Consider the following 18,980-nt stretch of genomic DNA (forward strand, 5'->3'; position numbering starts at 1 on the left):
GCGGGCCGGGGCCTGGGGGGGCTCAGACGCCCCTCCCTCCTGCTCAGGCCTTCCACAGGCACAGAGGGGGAGTCCCGGAGGCACCCCCACACTCCCGCCTGGGTGGTTTCTCCACTAGGAAACCCTCATTCCCCACCCTTCCTCAGCTCTCCCTGTGAACACCGGCCAGCCGTACAGTTTCCGGAACCTTCTGGGGTGGGGGACTGTTTGGCACCGTGGCTGAGAGCAAGGGCTTGAGTTTGAACTGGGGCTCGGGCATTTATGATGCACACGGTACACACGGCTTCCTCCCCCAGCCTCGGTTCCCCGGGCTGAGGACGGTCCCCGGCCCACCGGACAAGGAGCGGCCTGGGCGAGGGGCTGTGCGGGGCCACGGCGGAGGGGACCGGGCAGGTGTCCCGAAGCGAGGGCATCTCGGGGCCACAGAGCACATCCAGGTCTGTCAGACCCCGGAGCCGAAGCTGAGGCTGGAGTCCAAGGCCCAGGAAGGAAGAGGAGACCAGGACTCCCCACACCCAGACGTGCCAACGGCCCAGAAATAAACTCCCGGTGGCACCCGAGGCCCCGCTCCTGCCCCGCCGGCCGCGTGGTCCCTGCACCTTCACTCCCCCTCTCCTCAGAGGGAGGGTGGGGGGAGAGGGTGGGGGAGAGGGTGGGCTCCAGCCACACAAGGAGGCAGGGAACAGGCCCAGGCTGTGACGGGAGGAGGCCCCGGGCTTCGTTCAGCCCCCGCTCTGGCCTCCCGATGCGACGCCCTGGGTGAGGCAATGAGAGCATGGACAGCAGGAGCGGCCCCGCCTCTGCCGTGTCCCCATCAGGACCCCGGTGTGGGGGTGGGGGGCGGACAGGGCGCTGCCCCCCCGGCAGCCCCCTCGAGGGGCTGGGGAACCCCAGGTTCCTCGCGACGGCCTTGTCACGGGCCGTGGGGGAGGCGAGGGGCATCGTCCCTGGGCCCCACGGTGGGGCACGGGGGGGGGGGGGGGGCCAGGCGCTGCACCGAAGCACATGTGGCCGACGGCTTTGCACCACAGAGGAGCGCTGGCAGGGCCCCGGGCCAGCCCCGAGACCCCTCCGTGCGTCCCCAAAGACCGGCCGGCCCTGCCCAGGCGTCTGCTGAGCGGCGGAGATCAGATTAGCGGCTCTGAGTCAATTAGGCCGGAGCCTGGTGCACGGGCGGAGACGGGCGGAGCAGCCCACAGCGCCCACTGGGAGTGGTTGGCAGCCCTGCCCTGGAGCGGGGAAATGGGGTTCGGGCTCCCCCTTGAGCTCCGGGACACACGGAGCACAGAGCCGGGGGGGGGGGGGGAGCACTCATTACACGCCGCTCACCCTGGGGTGGTGGCCAGCAGAGCTGGCGGGGACAGGACTGTCACCAAAGCTCCACCGGCGCCCGGAGCCCTTCGGGGATGGGGACACCGAGGCCAAGGAGGACCCTGTGCGCCGCTAGCCAGGGGCAGGTGGGGGTCGCCCCGCCGGGGCCTGGAGGTGCCCTTCGCCCCGCGCCCGTGCCCTGAGCCACCGTGGAGCGCGGGCGTGGCTCTGGGAACCGTCAGGCGTGCACCGGGGAGCGGGGGGCGACCGCGTCCCCCCACCTACCTTCAGCAGCCTCCCGTGGGCAGTGCCCAGGAAGACCACCGTGTAGTTGTGGATGCTGGCCACGGCCACGGCCGTGAGCCCCGGGGCCCGGAACACGGGCGCGGCCTTCAGGGGCTGCAGGATGGACAGCGGGTGCTGCAGGTGGGCGGCGCCGCAGTCGAGCTGCTCCGACAGCAACTGCGGAGAAACCACAGGGCGGGCCTTGGCTCCAGAACGTTCTCCGGCTCCCTGCCTGTGCGGCGGGCCGCCTCCCAGGCCTTCGCTCCCAGCGTCGGCCTGGTTCCTGCCCGGCACCTCCAGCTCGGAGCCGAGCCCCAAGCCCAGGCAGGGCCCATCCCCGCCGTGGGCTTCGCCCGGGCCTCTGGGGGAGGGGGGGGCTGGAGGCGGGCCCGGCGTGGGGGCGGCGGGGCCGCACAAAGCCGCCCGGGCCGCGCCTGCCCCGAGCGACGATGCCCCTCCAGCCTCAGCCGTGCCCCGCAGCCCTGGCTGGCTCTGCTCCTCCCGCCAGACCCCCCGCTCCCCGCCCCCCTCCCCCGCCCGGAGCCTCCCTGGAGCCCCTCCCCCCTCCCCAGGCGCAGGGGTGTCCCAGGGCACAGTCCAGTGCCCACCTCGGCCCGATGCGGACAAGGTGCCCCCCAAAGCAACCCGACCCCTCGCTGTAAAGCGGCACGTGGACAGCTCCGCCCTCTGGGGGCTGAGACCCTCACTCTAGGGGCCCACGGGCAAGGCCTCTGCTGGCGGGGGGGGGGGGGGTGGGGTGGGCGGGTTCTGCTCACGGCAGGCTACTGTGACTTTTACGACTACGCACCAGAGCTTCGGCTGGGGCGTGGCGCAGGGGCATGGCTCAGGGGCACGGCCCGCGCTCAGCCTGGGGGCGAAGCGGACCTCAGTTTCCCCCAGTGGGCCTTCGGGCGGCTGTCTTCCTGTGCAGACGGCGCCCAGCCCCTCACTGCCCAACCTCCCACCTCTGAACGCGGCTGCCACGTGAATCCCTTCAAAGACACCTGGAAACTTCCGGTGGGTCCCAGAACGCGTGAAACGAATCCTGAATCCGAGCCCTCCCCACCCCAGCCCGGCTTCTGACCCTCAGCCTCACACGCAGGGCCACCCGGGGCCTAGGACCCCCCGAGTGCCCGACGCCGTCTGCAGAGGCTGGGTTTCGTCCCCAAGAATGGAGAGCACCAGTGCCAGGCTGAGCGCAGCTCCGCAGAGACCGCTTTTGGTTCCCGCTCATCGATGCGTCCCGCAAGCCTGGAGAAATACACCTACGTTGGCGACGGTCACTGTAAGACGGACAATGATAACTCCTCGCGGGATAAAGCACGCGGGGCAGGTGCTGCACTCCTGTAGTCCCAGCTACCCGGGAGGCGGAGGCGGGCGGAGGCCAATTCAAGGCCAGCCCCGGGGAAGCTAACAGGATCCAAGATCAAAAGCAAAATGGAAGTGGAGCACCGGTGGCTCAAGTCCACAGCCCGACTCGGGAGGCCGAGCGGTGGAGGACTGTGGTTTGAAGCCAGCCTGGGCAGACACCTGAGACGGCGTCTTCCAAATCACCAGCAGCAGCAACAACAGCAGAAGGAAACTGGGGAGACCGGGGAGACCGGGGAGACGTGCTTCCAATGGCAGAGCCCCAGCCGAGCAGACGCGGGGCTGCGTCCAGGCCGGCACCTCCTCCCGTCCCTGCGACCCTCATGTCAACCTCAGAGGTAAGGACAGCGGCTGGAGCACGGCATGGCGGCCAGGACACCGGATCTCCCGACCAGGACGGCGGCACCGTGGTCACGGGTGGGCAGCTCCTACTGCGTGGACACGCTGGACAGGGGAGGCGCTCCCCCCCCCCCCACAACAGGACTGAGTGCGACAACGTGAGGTTTCATCGTGGGAACAGCAAGCAACCGAAAACCTCTGAATTGTTTGCTTCTAGAATCTTCCATGTAACTGTTCTGGGACCTCAGCTGACCAAGGGCAAATGAAACAGTGGGGAGAGAAACCACAGAGGAGGAGGAGGAGGAGGAGGAGGAGGAGGAGGGTGGGGGGGAGGCCCTCCCTCCCTTTGGTCCTGTGTGTATCCCAGGCAGGGCTCCCCCTCCGCCATCCTGCAGCCCCCAGAGGGGCGAGGAAGGGCCCCGGCCACCCACCCACGGCAAGGAACGCGCTTCCTGCAAGTTACATAACTGCCTCTCGCTGAATATGGATGACTTGCGTCACTAAATAATAAGTTGTTTTTAAATCAAAGCTGGAAGATGAGCTCCGGGAGGGGACGGCTGGAGGCCCCGGGTGGCATTCTGGGGTTTCCTGCTCTGAGCCCTCCATGGGGCGGGGGGTGGGGGTGGGGCGCGGTGCAGCCAGGGTGGGGGGCCTGGGAAAAGCCAGGCCCCAGCACTCACGCGCCCGGGGTGATTTGTGGGCCACGCCGGGGGAGGAGGGGCTGGGCGCTGGCTCTCGCCCGCCGGCCCTCATGCTCACAAGCCATTAATTCTGTGCCGAAGGAATTTTCTAAAAAGTCTTTCCCCCAACTTTTTTTTTTTTCCTTATCCTAAAAATAAAATCTAAAAAAAAAAAAAAAGAAAGGCGAGAGCCATCGGCCGTGTCGGGGGCTGAGGGGGCTCAGGCTGCGAGCCAGCTTGACTGGACGTTGGGGGGGGGTGGCCGTACCCCCAGGCCCCGGCAATGGGGACGTGCCCCCTCCCCCAGGGCTGCAGGCCCAGGCCTGAGGCCGCAGCAGCTGGCAGCTTCACTGCTCAGCCCCCCCAGGCCTGCTCCCTGTGGGGCTCCCCCCGGTCCTCCCCCAGCTCAGGGGACAGCAGAGACCACAGGCCCAGCCCCGGGGCCCCAGGCCGCCCCTTCCCACACAGCCGCTCCCCCTGCACCCCGCCCCCTGCGCTGTGGACCTGAGTGACAGTGGCTGGGCCCCCGGGGCCTCACCTCCACCTTCCGCCCTGCCAGGGGCCCGCGGCCCCAGCTCCCCAGTTCCCCAAACCCTCACGCCTCCCGCACTTGCAGATGCTCCCACTGCAGCGCCTTTCCAGCTCCCCTTTCCAGTTCCAGGTGGGCTCCAGAGGCAAGTTTGCCATCAGCTTCCCAGATGTGCCCCAAATAAACCCCACACTAACCCCCCACCCCCCACCCCCCGCTGCCACTTCCCCCGGGGCAGGCACCTGAGCGTCTCCAGGGAGAAAGTGTGCTCCGGGGTAAACGTCGATCGATCGCATCTAGACTAAAGCGTGAGTGGCGGCACTGACTTTCTGAGCACAGGGACGGTGGCCCGGCGGTGCTGGGTGTTGGAGAAGTCGGGGGAAGTGGGGGTGGGTGGCCTGCCTGCCTACCGTGTGCAGGGTCACGGGAGAGGCGGGGGCTCAGACCTAGACAGCACGGGGCCGCTGGCTTTGGTTCCCCTATGAGCCTCAGTTTACCCCTCTCTACGATGGACTAACCCACGGTCCCTGGCCTCTGCTCCTCTCCGCCGGCAGTCCATCAAGCTGGGCACCAGCTCAGCTCTCCCCACTGCCCGCCTGGGACTGGGCGGGAAGCCAGCTGGAGGGGGACTGCAGGCCCCCCGGAGGCAGAGCCGCGGGGGAGGGGGGTTGCGCCTCCCCACCGCGAGCTGGGCCCTGGAGGCACCACGGGCCCCCGGAGGACGCGCGCAGCGCTAATGTGGAGTTCGGCGGGAAGTAATGTCCCCGCGCGGGCCTCCGTGTGGACAAATGGGCCGTGGTAATGGAGGGTGTTAGCGATGGGGGCGGGGAGGGGGCGGACGAGCTGCGCACTGTCTCTGCAGTTTTCCTGTAAATCTAAAATTATCTCGAAATAAAGCAATTATCAAAAAAAAGAAAGAAAGAAAGCCGAGTGTGGTAGAGCAGGCCTGGGAGTTCAAGGCCACCCCGGGCTACATAGCGAGGCCCTAAGACAAAAACAAGGGGGGGGAGGGGCGGATCCCGGGAGCGGATGGAGCTGCGTCTGCAGCTTGGCCGCCGCCCTCCGTGCTCCCGGGGGCCTCCAGACCCACGTCAGCTGGGGCGCGGGCCCCCAAGGCCCTGCCCGGGGCGACCCCGGCCGCGCGGTCCTCGACCCGGACAGAGCGCATGGGGTGGGCTGGGCCCTGTCTCCTTCGGGCAGGGAGAGCTGGGCACAGGGCCGGGGCGCACGCGTGGTCACCAGGGAGCCATCCCCGTGCAGCCCTGCTAGGAGGACGGGCTCTGCCCGCCGGGCGGTTCTGCCGGAGCCGCCTGCCTCGCTCCGTCCTCTTAGGACGCGGGGCGACATCCCGGCTGAGCTCCCGCCTCCCGCTCCTGGAACACTGGCTCCACCGAGGGTAAACCGAGGCAGGGAGCAAGCCAGGAGTCTGCTGCGTGCCGACCCGGGGAAGGGGCATGGACTTGGCGCTGGGGGAACCTCCGGCCACTGCCCCCAGCCGAGGGAGGAAACCGGTCCCCGTCGGTGGAGGAGCTGCTCGTCCCGTCCAGGGGGGAGGGCGCGCGTCTGCAGAGGGCCAGCGGCTCCCTCCAAACGCTCGGCACAGCGACCCCTACCTGGCCCCACACTGCCTGCACCCGGCAGGATGGACAGAAAAATGGTGAAGAACACGGCAACTCTGTAGATCCTTCCAGAACTTCAGGGAGGCCTCCCTGGAGGAAAGGGGTCCCAGTCCTGGGCCCTGACATGACAGAGGCTGGACCCCGAGAGGCGGCCAGCACCACAGGCTTGCGGGTCAGCCCACCCGCCCTGTAACGGGGGGCGGGTCCCCCACCGTCAGAGCCCTGGACTGTGGGGTCCTGTGCGCGGCCCCGCCGTTTTACAAACGAGGAAGCCCGGGGTCCAGATGCATCAAGTCTCAAGCTCTTTGCTCATCTGTGAGACGGTCCTGCCCCACCCCCACCCCCAGTCCCTGGTCCCAGACTCTGCAGACAGGGCAGAGGGGGACGGAGGCGACACCAGGCCTGCCTCAGCGGGGAGGCCCACGCGGGACGGGGCCACGGGGCCGTCGGCACCATGGAGGTGGGAGCTGTCGTTTGGCCTTTCACGGGCGGCCTCTGCACCCCCACAGTGAAGGACGAAGGATGCCCATGCCAGACGCTGGACCCGAGCCTGCGGGCAGGGCCAGCAGCGGGCTCAGGGGTCCCGTCCTCCATGGCCGGGTCTGGGGAGGCAGCAGGGGAGGGAGAGGGGCCTGGCGGGGAAGATGATGGACAGCTGCCAGCCCCAATCGGCGCAGTGGCCTTGGGGGAAGGCCACTCCCCCACCCCCTGTTATTTACTGATGGAAAGTGGAGAGTGCAGGCCGGTCCCTGGGGCCCTGCGGCCTCTAATGCAACTGCGGGCTCCCAGCTCCCTCCCTCCTCTGCTGTGATCTATCGCTCTTTGGGGTTTCAGGCGGGGACTGGGGACAGGCAGAGGGGCACCCGGGGTGGGGGGCAGGTGGGCTGTGGGGGCCTCCGCAGGCCCAGGCCCGGGACGGCCTGTTTGGTTGGGAGAGGAAAACAAGAAAAGCAAAGCCAAGGCTATGCTCCGGATAGGATCAACTCCACGAGGCTGCTGCGCGTGGAGACTCTGGGGGCTGTCTCCACGGGGGACGGCTAGCTGGTTTCCATGGCGATGCCCACGCGTGCCGAGTCACCTGGCCCAGCCACAGCCAGGGCCCCCTCCCGGCTCCTGTGGCCCCCTCCCCCCCCCCGTGCCCCCAAGGCAACGTCCAAGCCCTGGCGGGCCGGGACCCCCCAGGCTCCGTCTCCCCCCTCCCGGGGCCCAGCTGTTCCCCGGTGGCAGAGTCCCGCTCCGACGTCCGCGTCTCCAGGGCGCCCGGCCTCCGCAGCCCCATGGACAGAGATGGGGTGGGGCTCGCCTCTTGTGGGGGCCGCCACATCACAAGGCCAGGCCCCTCCCATTCCCCCCCAGAAGTCCGAAGGACACACGCTGGCTGGAGTTGGGGTGACCAGTGTGGGCCTGGTGACAGTGCCCACTTCCTGAGAGGCCCGAAGACCCCGGGGTTGGGGGGGGGGAGCGGCGGGAGCGGCATGCATGGCAGGTGCGGGCGCAGGCCCGCACACCACCGCCGTTGCAGTGGCCGGGCAAGGCCTCCCCTGCTGCGGTGGAGACTGGGAAACGGAGGCGGGGGGGGGGGGGGCGGGGGGGAGGGGCTCAGCGTCCCCCGCCCACTCACTCCAGCTCGGGTCTCACCACGCTGGGCCACAGATGCCAGCCCCACTATGCCCCCCGGCACCGAGCCCGGGCACCCCCGTGCCCCGCAGGCCCCCCGCACGCGAGCCGGCCAGGCGCCGCCCCTGCCAGCGGAGCCACCGCCCGCGCTCAGGTCTCTCTTGTTTGCCTGGCACTCCGATGCTCCCGAGGGCTGGGGGCGCGGGCAGGCACCCCCCGAGCCTGCTAGGACACCGCACTTTCAGAAAGGCCCCTGGACCTGGCCGCCCTCAGGGAACCACAGCAACCTGCTCCCCGCCCGTGGCCGGACCTGGGCAGCAGCCCCTGAGGATCTGTCCACCCCCCCCCCCCCAGGCCTCCGCCAGGCCCCTAGGGAGAGGCCGGCACAGACAGGCCACCCAGAAACCGCATCCCAGCCCCAGGGGCCCTGCGGCTCCAGGCCCGGAGACGCGGCCGCCAGCCAGCAGTCCGCGGTCCTACGAGCCCAGCACCTAGCCGCGCGGCCCAGGGCCGGTCCCTTCCTGACTCTGGGCCTCAGTTTTCCCACCTGTCCCTGGGCTATTCTCGCTCCCGGCCAGTGCTCTGCCACTCGAGCCACAGTTCCATTCCAGCTTTTCTGGTCTTTAATTGGACTCACGGACTTTCTCGCCCGGGCTGGCTCTGAATGGCGATGCCGCGACCTCAAGCCCCTCCTGGGGAGCTAGGATGACGGGCGGCGCGCCATCTTGACACTGGGGTGACAGACTGCGGGGGGCCAGCCTGCTGGGGGCGGGGGGGTGCTGCTCTCAGACCTGTGCCGGGCTCTGGGCGGAGCGCTGGTCCAGCACGCATCAAGTCTTGGGTTCCATCACACCCCTCCGCCTCGCCTCACCCCTGCTACCTCCACGGCCTGCTTTGATCTCTCTCCAGCTCCTTAGCCACCCTCCTCCGAGCATCCCATCTGGTCTGCACACCTAGCACTGTTCTCAGACGGCTCCTCTCTCTCGCTCCCCCCGCCCCCCCCCCCCCGGGCCCGCACCTGCCATTTCCTGGGCTCTGCGTGTGGGGATTTTTATCTGCCCACGTCCTTGGAGGAGGCGGTGGCTCTCGAGGAGAATGAGGAAGCATGGGGCTCGGGGAAGGCAAATGACTGACCCTGAGTCACACGACGGCACGGATGGGGCCCGGGAGCTCTGCCCCTCTGCGGCTCAGCGGAGCCCTACCTAAAAAACCTGGCCGAGGGTCTCGGCGGGCACGTGGGCTCCGGGCGCTCCCTCCCTCCCAGCCCCTGCCGGAGCAGAAAGCCCGGCCTGGCAACGCTCTCCCTCCCCCCTCAACCGAGGCAGAAAATACGTTCCTGGCACGTGCACCCACCCACCGCACGCCAGCCTAAAACCGCCTCCGGCTGCTTCTACCTTTACTATAAAAAGACACCTTGAAAGCGCAGCCCCGGCCCTCGCCCGTCGTGCTCCTTGTGACTTAAACATACAGTGTTGTGGTCACTCAGAGGCTGAGTCGGGGAACAGAGGCTCCATCTGGGCTGGGCCCACTCTGCTGGGGGGATCCCTTGGCCTCTGTTTCCCCACGGGCGTGCGCTCCTGTCAAACAGGCTGCGACCTGAGGAAAGAGATGCAAGCCCCAGGCAGGGGTGGCGTGGGGGGGGGGGGGTAGTGTCTTTCCTCCTCTGAGACGAGGTCTGTGTGGTCCAGGCTGGCCTTGAACTTGCTATCTCCCTGCCTCTGCAGGCGTGCGCCGCCACACAAGGCAAATTCCTTCCCTTGGCTTCTCTTTCAAAAAAAGATTCCAGCAAGCCCCAAGTATGGTATGATAACCAGGGATGGCGTGAGGGCCCCCCGAGGGCTGGGGGGCGGGGGCAACCCAGCATCTCTGCCTCTGAATGCTCTGGGCGCCCCCTCCCCCAGTGACACTCAGTCCTCTCCGCCGGGGAGGCAGTGGGGGGGGGGGCGAAGCCTGCCCGGGTGGGGGGGCTGGACTCTCGGGTGCCAGCCGAGGGAGGCTCTGCGGCGGGGCGGCCCAGAGACCCCGGTGGGGCAGAGGCAGGGACTGGAGGTGTGGCTTCCAGGGGCCTGGCTGGGAAACCCCGTTCACAGGACCGCGTGGAGAGACGGCCCTGCTCCGTGCCCGGCCCTTCCAGCCCTACCTGTGCCACAGGAGGACCCCCAGACCAAGCCCACGCGGGTCCTCCCTCCGCCTGCCCCATCCCGTCCTCTGGGGTCTGGGGAGCCCTGCCTCCCCCCAGCTCAGACCAGTCGGCCACAGGCCCGTCCCCGCGGCGGCTGCAGCCCAGCCCACGCCCGGCAGGGCACAAAGCAAGCGCAAGGGATCCCTGCAAAAGAAGAGGGGCTCAGCTGCCTCCGCCCTCCTTCTCCTCCTCCCCGGCTGCCCTCCTCCCACGGACTTTCTAAAAGAATTCCCAGCCACCCCAGAGACTGGCAGCCGTCTGCCGCCACAGGTGCTCCCTCCTCCCCGCCCCGGCGCCCACCAGGTCTCCACGCCACCCCACGCAGAGGGGAAGGCAGGCCAGGGCGACAGCGCTCCCCGAGGCCCTCGGTGCCTCCCCCTCCCGGGACCATGGGCGGACTCCCCAACACGGTGTTCACGCACCCCCCCCCAGCCGTGCTGACCACCCACCGCCTGTGGGTCCTCTGGCTCCTGTGACCCTGTGAGCCACACAGCTTGGTCAACGCCCAGGGCCGCTCCCGGGGGCTTCAGGTGGGACGGGGGGGGGGGCGGGGGGGAGCAAGCCAAGGGAGGGCACTGCCTGCTGTCCGGGACGGAGCCCCGAGCGTGCACACCGCACTCCCCAGGGCAGCGGGGTCCTGACTCCCTGAGTTCCGCCACCCGGTCCTTCCTTCGCAGAGGATGAAGCAGGCCGCCCCGCGGAGGACAAGGGACGGAGCCGGCCCTCCCCCCACCCGTGCTGGACGCCTCGGCCCCCGGGCGTGCCCAGGGCCATGGCCAGGTGTGTGTGTGTGTGTGTGTGTGTGTGTGCGCGCGCGCTCGTGACCCGGGATGGAAGGCCTCGGTCACCCTGTCCCCCGGGGCAGTTATCTCCGAAGACGCCCTGCCCCCTCCCGGAAGGCCGCATCTCCCCCAGCCTCCCGCAGCCAGCAGCGTGAGTCACTGCCCGTTGGGTCGGGTAACGGCCATGGGAACCAGGCCAGTCCTTGCCAGAGGGGAGCAGAGAGCAGCCGGAACCCCACAAACCAACTCAGCAAGGGGCCGGCGCAGGCAGCCGCTGCCCAGGGAGGCCTGGAGGGGGGGGCCTCCCTCAGCCCTGGCCCCCCAAGGCCTCCCCAGACCCTCGGGGGCCCAACAGCCACACGGGGCAGCACTGGGCCCGCCTCAGGCAGGGGGGGCGCTGCTGGGGGGCCCCGTGGCCTTTCACCCTGGGGGCTGGGGCGGCGGGTGACGGGGGAGTGCATGGCAGACAAGCCCCCGCCGTGCCAGGCAGCCCCCTGGGAAGATCCAGTCCCAGGAGAGGCTGGCCAGCGCCCGAGGCCTCCAGGGGCGCGGCGGTGCTCACCACAAGGCTGGGCTTAGCGTTTTGCAATGTCGGGCATCATCGCAGGGCCTCGTGACTCAAGGCTGCTGGGAGAAGTGACCTCGTGGGGTGCACAAGTCCCTCTCTTCCTCCAGACCAACACGCAGCGACACCCCCCCCCCCCACACACACACCGTAGCCTCAGACACCAGGGCCCAGTGCAGACCCCACGCTACCCAGCCCTCCGCACCCTCCCTGGCCCCCAGTGCCCTGCCCGGCCCCCCCAGAGCGCCCACAACTCAGCTGTCAGGAAGGCAGCCAAGCCCACACAGGGTCACACAAGTTCCCAGGCCCGTCTACCTTCAACTCCCACCTCCTGAGGAAGCTCGTCAACCTCCCTGCGTCTGTCTGTTCATCCCCTCAATGGGTGTGAGACTAGGAGGGCACACTCAGCAGATACGCACACAGTAGTGTCAACGCTGGCTCTGCAGTGCCGGGTACACTGCAAAAGGCTCAGGATTTGCTGAGCGAGCGAAAGAAGTTGGCCTCACACTGGTTTGTCAACTACTTGACCACTGGGGCAGCCTACTGGCCTCTGGGGTACCAGGGTCCCCGGGCACACACGCCCGTGCACCTCTACACTTGCAAGCCCCACCCAGCGGCCTCCAGGTCTGGTGTACACAGTGGGTGTCACCAATGGCCCTGGTGCACACCTGTGACTCCAGCAGCCTGCCCCACCTGTGCACACACCTGCCAGTGTGCAACGGTAACCAAGCGCCTCACAGAGCTGAGGACACACCTTCGGTGGGCACACCCATGCTCGGTGCTAAGCACGCACCTGTGGCACACTCTGGGCACCGCTGGCAACCTGGACCCTCCCGACAGACTCAAGCAGGCGCACCTCTAACCCCGAGGGTGCCTGAATGACCTCACGTGCACACCTGGGTCATCACAGGGGTCAGTAATCTCCCTTAGGTGGACACCTGACACATCCAGGCGCCTGGGTCATGGGGGAGGGTCCTGGAACGCACACCTGGGTCCTGACTCACACCGACACATCTGGGCGCCTGGGTCATGGGGCAGGGTCCCGGCTCACGCCGACACATCTGGCTGGCTCATCATCGCCACCGTGGTCGCTGGTTCCCCTCCCTCCCTCCCTCCCCATCGCCCCACCCCACCCCATGCCTCCCCCCCCGCCCCCCTTACCTGGATGTTGGGCTTGGGCTCGCAGGTGGGCCCGCTGCCCTGCACCACGCTGTCGAGCACGGCCACCACGTCGGGCGCGGGCGCCACGAAGCAGGAGGTGCGCGCGGCGCGGATGGCCGCATGCACGTCGGCGAAGCGGAAGGCGCAGAGCGCGGCGGGGGCGGCGCGGGCCGCGGGGCCGCCGGCCGGGGTGCGCTCGAAGACGGCGAAGAGCAGCTCGCGCTCGGGGAAGACGGAGACCAGGCGGCTGTAGAGGTCGCCGCGGCCCGCGCCGCCCGCGCACTGCAGGCCCAGCTGCACGTAGGACTCGGTGAGCTTCTCGGGGTCGCCGTCGGCGGCGCGGGGCAGGCAGATGCGCGCCAGCAGGCTGCGCGCCTGGCTCTCCTTGTCGCCCGCGCGCGCCTCGCTGTTGAGCGCCAGGTAGGCGTAGGGCTCGGCGCCCGGCGGCGGCGCGGGCGGGTGCAGGAAGGCGCGCACGAAGCCCAGCTTGTGCTGCTCCTTGGCGCCCTGCTTGATCTTGAAGATGTTGTCGTCGGAAGGGTTGAGGTCGTAGGTGAAGAGCTTGGCCGGGTCGCCGCCGGCGTCCAGGGAGCGGATGGAGATCTCGGGCGTGTTCTCGAAGCGGTGGTCCTCCAGGCTGCTGTTGCGCGGGAAGAAGGCGCTGCCGAAGCCCGTGAACGTGGCGCCCACCAGCAGGCGGCTGCCCGCGGCGCCGGCGGCGGGCGGCAGCACCAGCCCCACGGTGGACGCGTTGGGGTGGTTGGCGGCCACGTTCAGCATGCTGGGGAAGACGCTGACGGGCGCGGCGGGCGGCGCGGCGGGCGGGAAGTGCACGGCCAGGGCCGAGATGTTGCCCCGGCGCCGCAGCTGGCAGAAGCCCTGGTAGATGGTGCCGCACGCGACCACCAGGCCCTGGCCGGCGTCCAGCTGCAGGATCTTGTTGTAGTTGTCGGTCAGGCGCCGCGGGTGCCCGCACGAGGACTGCGGGAGCTGCGGGGCGTGACACAGCGGGTTGTCGGCCACCGGGCCCACGGCCGCCTCGGCCTCCAGGCTCAGGTTGGCGCCCGACAGCTGGTACAGGCGGTTGACGGCCGCCAGGTACACGGTGCCCGCCGCGCCGTCCAGGACGAAGTTGTTGGTGGGCGTGGGCGAGGCGAAGCGGCGCTGGATCTCCAGGGCGCCGACGCGCGCCGCCCCGGGCAGCTGCAGCAGCAGCAGCAGCAGCAGCGGCGGGAGCGGCGGCGGGAGCGGAGAAGGCGGCGGCGGGCGCGGCGGGGCGCCCCGGGGGCCCGGGGAGGGCGGGCGCGGCGGCGGCGGCGGCGGGGCGGGCGCGGCGGCCCGGGCGCTAAGGGCTGCGCCGCCCGCGGCGCGACGAGCCATCCCGGCGGCGAGCGCGGGCTGCGCGGCGCGGCGAGTGCATGGGGCGCGGCGCGGCCGGGAGCCGGGAGCCCGGAGGCGGCGAGAGGCGGGGGGCGGGCCCGGGCCGCGAGGCGCTTCCTGCCCGCGCCAGCCGCCCCCGGCCCCGGCGCCCCGGCCCGGCTCCGGCTCGCGCGGCACAGCCCGGGGGCGGGGCGGGGGCGGGCCCGCGGCGGCCACGCCCCCGGCCCGGCCACGCCCCCGGCCCGGCCACGCCCCCGGCCCGGCCCGGCCGCCCCGCGTCCCCCCGGACCTCCTGCGCCCGCGGGCTCCTGCGCCCCGCGCGCGGCCTCGCTGGCCCGCTCGCCCCGCTCCGCTCCCCTCCGCGTCCGTCCGTCCGTCCGTGCGTACGTGCGTGCGGCCGTCGCCGGTTCTCCTCTGCCGGCCTCGCTCCCCGACGCCGGCTTCGCCCGTCAGCCCCGCCCCGCGCCCCGCGCCCCCTCCCCCTTCCCCGTCCCGTCCCCTCCGATGCCTCTCCGGCCACCCTCGGGCACGGGCGGGCCCCGGCACCCCCAGGTACCCAAGCGCCCCCCAACGTGAGCGCAGCGGACACCGGGGTCGGGGCCCGGGGTGGGGGCGGCGGGGGGCTCGGGTAACTGGGTCAGGAAAGTGTGGGTGAGGAAACGTTTCTGCCCCGCCGGGCCCGGGGCCCACGCTGCACAGGCAGCGCCCGGAGCCGGGCCTCCTCCCTGGTCCCGGCGGGAGCCGCCCCGGAAGGCCCCGGAAGGCCCCGGCCACCCCGGGGTGTGGAGGCCGAGCCTGCCGCGCTGCGGGCTCTCCGTGCCGGCTGGGGAGGAGGAGGAGGAGGAGGGACCTGAAATCCTGGCCTTCGAGGGGGAACAGCCCCAAGGAGCAGGCCGGCCCCGGGGCCCGTGGCAGGGAGGGAGGGAGGGAAGGAGGGAGGGGGTGGCCGGCCCCGCCGCACATGACACCCTCCGCGGTCAGCACCGCCATGGCATTTCACACTCAGGGGCGCTGAGCCTCCGGGGGGGCCCAGGGGGACCCAGGCCCCAGCACCCAGGGCAGCAGCCCGAGCCTGAAGCGGTCCGGGCTCTGGCCTCTCGGGATGGGGTCTGCACCGGGCGCAGTGGCCCTCGCGCCCGCCGAGCTGGGGCCGGGCCTCCCTGTCAGGATCCCGCCCAACAGAAAGGAAGGGCAGGGGCTTCTCAGAGGAGCCGTGGGGTTGGGGCTGGCAGGAAAGACTGGACCTTCAGCGGGTCACCCCACTTCCTGAACCCCACCCCTCACCTTCCTGCCACCGCCTTGGAGCCCTTTAGCCCCTCCAAGCCTGGGTCTTGTCAGGGATTTGGTGGCTGGGCTGGCCGGACAGGAAATTGGAGGCCCCCTGTGTAGGGGACCCTGCTGCTGCCCAGGCTGTCAGGGGACCCCATCCACCTCTGGATAGGAGGGCCATATTGTACCCCACGAAGGCCACGGAGCAGAGCCCCCCCGCCCCCCCACCTCGTCCATCCCAGCCTCCTTGGACTTATCAAGCCTCCCCCCCACCAGGCTCCCCTCCTCCAGGCTCCTCCCCTCCCCTTTCCCCTCAGTCTCCGGGCCGGCCTCTATCTCTCCTCCAGCTCCTCCTGGCTTCCTTCCTGTCTCCGCTCCTCTTGCCGCATCCTGCAGCTCCCCCCACCGAGCCTTGAGGAGAATGCTGCTGAGACCGGAGCACACAGATTGTTCTGGACACACAGGCTTTCTAAATGACTTCTCAGCCACTGACCCCGGAGCCTTGGGGGTGACATGAGCCCCCGGGGCTAAGTATCCTCTGACAAACTGCAAGTAGAAGTGCTGGCTGGTCTTGGGCAAGGTATTTGCCCTTGAGCCTGTTTTCTTGCTGGAAAATGAGGATGGTAATAGCACCTTCATTCCTGGAAGGCCTGATTCTTGGCCAGTTAACACAGCCGCACTATTCTCGCTGCCAGCTGACAAGGCCGGCATTACGGACCCCGTTTCACAGATGGGCAGAATGAGGGGCGGCCGCAAGGCGAGGGTTCAAACCCAGACCCGGGAGCCCTCAGGTTAGGGCGGGCCCTAGCAGAAGCGGGAATGCGCTCTTGACCACCTCACTATGACGTCGTGGCTGTCTCCCCAGGAAGGATTTGAGGGGGGCTAACTCCAAATTGGCTGGGCAGGTGCCCCGGCCCTACCCACTGCGGTGGGGGAGAAATCTCCTTGTGACTCAGGCCGAGGCGGAGGCTCCTGATTAGATCAGAAGGGCTCCGTCTGGGGCTAACATGTCTCTAATGACTTGGTAACATTTGTCATTGTCCCTTTTTAATAGAAAGAAGGTCTCGAGCTCAGGCTAGTGTGATGTCAGCTTTCTTAAGAGCTGGGCCTTCATTTTTGCCGTTTCTTTCTAGTTCGGGCACTGGCTTCCGTGAAAATAATGATGTCAAACTTCCCCATAAATGCATTTATGGAAGTCTTTAACAAGTGAGTTAAAAATATGAAGTAGGTCATAGCACAGGTGGTACAAAGATGCCTGACGCTCTGGAAACCTTGGGAAAGGCCCAGGCCCTTTGCTGATGAGGATAGCACCCCTCCCATTCCTGCTGTGGGAGGGGGAGGGGGGTCCTTCCTTTGCCCGCAGGGCTGAGCTGGAGGGGGTGGAGGAGGAGGAGGAAGAGGAAAGGAGGAAGTGTTTTTCTTCAATTGGAAAAATAACAGAGGGGCCAGGGCTGTACTGGGGGGGGGTGGGGGGGGGGAGAGGCTCCCGTCCTGCCCCCGGCTGGGCCTGCAGAGCCTGTTCCCTGCAGGAAGCCTGAGGGCGTGTAGAAGGCCAGGGCGGCTGGGCACCCAGGACAGGGCTCTCTGTTCTTCCATGCCCTTCTGGAACTGTCAGCCCTGTGTCCCAGACAGGAACCATGGATCAGAGAGGCCCCCCTGACGTGGGGTTCAGACCCCCACGCCCCAGGCCCAGCCCGGCCCCAGGTGCCCCGCGAGCTGGGCGGCACGGCCTCTGAGGTAAATCCACACGACGCCGGGGAAGGAGGCCGACGTGGGTCCGAGTGCCCCGCCGTGGGGGGTCTGCTGGCTTACTGGCTCTAGAACCGGCACGCCTCGCCCTGGATCCCAGAAAGGAGCCTCCTGGTTCCTCAGACAGGCACTGTGCCCCCCGGGGGGCTCCCGACACCCATCCTCGGAGCAGCTGCCCTCCCTCCCGGAGGAGGTGTCCGAGGGCCGGGAGTGGGCTCCGAGAGGCCTGGACGCATGTCCTAGGACACACAGCGCAGAGGTGGCGCGGATCCGTGGGCTCCGTGCTCCCCGTGGCCAGCGCGTCCACTGGCACAGACCAGGAAGAGACATGCCACCAGGGGGCACCGGGCCGTGCCAGCGTGTGCCGGACCCTGGCACGCCCAGCCCCCGCCGGCCCCCTGTGGACATGGCCTCCTGGGGGCCTGGGGGGTGCGCTGGGGGGGGCGGCTGGAGGAAATGGTTCTCATTCCTGCCTGGGAGTCGTGCCCCCCCCCCCCCCGGCTCAGGGCACGTCCTTGACCCCCGTGCTGCCGTCAGGGGGTGCGAGGGCCTCCGTGCGCCCAGCCCTCCCGTGGCCCCTTTGTGCTCTGTGTGGCGGATAATGGGCGGCATTCTCAGACGCGCAGTCATGGGTCTGGGCCCGCGAGGGGCCCCGGGCGGCTCACACTGAGGCCTCTGTGCGGCCGCCCCCGGCGCCCCCGCCCACATTCCCGGGCCGCTGCCAGGGAAAGCGGGGGGCTTCAGAGCTCAGCGCGGGACGGGCCACGTGCGCCAGCCGGGGCGCTGGGCCTGGGGGGGGCTGGCTGGACACCCAAGGACGGGGCAGCGCGTGTGCCCGCGGCGGCGGCGGCGGAGCCCCGAGCCCGCCTTCCGAGGGTGTGCGTGCCCACGCGCGCGTGCGTACCTGCTCCTCGTGGGCTGGGGGGGGGTGCATCCAGACCTGGTAATTCTGTTCCTCAGGACTGTCCCGGTTCTAGGCTTAATTTCTGTGTAATGGGGGTGGGGGATGGGGGGAGGTGACCTTGCCCTTCTCTGGGCCTCAGTTTCCACACCTGTGAAGCGGGTGGGAGTCCCCTCCACCCCGGGCTGCCCAGGATAAACCACCGGTAATACCATTAAACAACGATGGGGAGGGTCTGCACCCCCTCCCTGCCCCCCCGCCCCCCCTCTGGCCCTGGGGCCCAGAACTCACTGGGTTCTGCAAGCTCCGGCCCATCACCTCCCTGTTCTCCATCCCTGTTCCCTTTCTTCAGGTTTCCCAGCCCTGTTTGTGTCCTAGGGAACTTTAGAGAACATTGTTCTCATCTTCGATGCGCCCTGGGGGCGTCACCCGCGAGGGGGTAGAGCGACGAGATGCAGGGGCGTAAAAGTTGGGGTGGGGTAGACTCCACGATGTGCCTGCTACACACAGGATGGTCTTTCTGTTCCGTTGCTTGGTCGGATGGATTTTGTACCAGTCCCGGAGCTTGGGCTCGGGGCTTGGGTGCTGTCCCTGAGCTTTTCCGCACAAGTGCTCCACCGCTTGAGCCGCTGCGGCTCTTCTGGCTTCTTGCTGGTTAATTGGAGATAGGAGTCTTGGGAGGACATTGCTGCTTGAGCTGGCCTTGAACCGTGATCCTCAGATCTCAGCCTCCTGAGTAGCTAGGATCGCCGGCACGGGGCTGGCCCCATTCTGTGTGCTTTCCCATGATCAGGACACGTACCAGGCTGACCTCAGGCCACCCCCACAGCTGACGGCTGGGCTGAGGGGCCCCTCCCAGCGCACCCCGACACAGGCAGCCCCTGCGAGTGGAGAGCAGGGCTCTTCCTCCCTCCTGCCCCCTCCTGAAGGCTCAGCCTTCAGCCACACAGCCCCTCGTCTCCAGGACTGTCATCCAGGGCAAGGGCGGGGCCAAGTGGGTCTGCATCTGGAAGATTCTCGCCAGGGATGTGAGCCTGTCTTCCTCAGAACCCTAGAACTGAGAGGTGCAGAATGCACTTTCCAGAAACTCTGGGGGACCAGAAAGGCAGTGGTGGAAGGGGCTGGTGGGAGGGGGCGTGGCCAGGCTGCGCATTGGGGAGCTGCTGGGGGAGCCCCGGAGGCTGCGGCCTGGTCTGCGGCCCCTGGGGCTGAGGTCCAGTCCTGGAGACGCCCTGTCTTCGGG

At 68.8% G+C, this 18,980-nt stretch overlaps 1 protein-coding gene across 1 annotated transcript in view; it reads right to left on the reverse strand.

The window, feature by feature from the left end:
* The window catches only part of Plxnd1 (plexin D1), a 34,300-nt gene extending 20,482 nt beyond the window's left edge, over positions 1–13,818 (reverse strand). Inside the window, 2 exon segments of the mRNA XM_048356299.1 lie at positions 1,597–1,773; positions 12,439–13,818. Of these exon segments, the coding sequence (XP_048212256.1) occupies positions 1,597–1,773; positions 12,439–13,818 (1,557 nt within the window).
* Positions 13,819–18,980: the final 5,162 nt, after the last annotated feature.

Source organism: Perognathus longimembris, chromosome 10, assembly GCF_023159225.1.
Source record: "Perognathus longimembris pacificus isolate PPM17 chromosome 10, ASM2315922v1, whole genome shotgun sequence".
Lineage (NCBI taxonomy): Eukaryota > Metazoa > Chordata > Mammalia > Rodentia > Heteromyidae > Perognathus > Perognathus longimembris.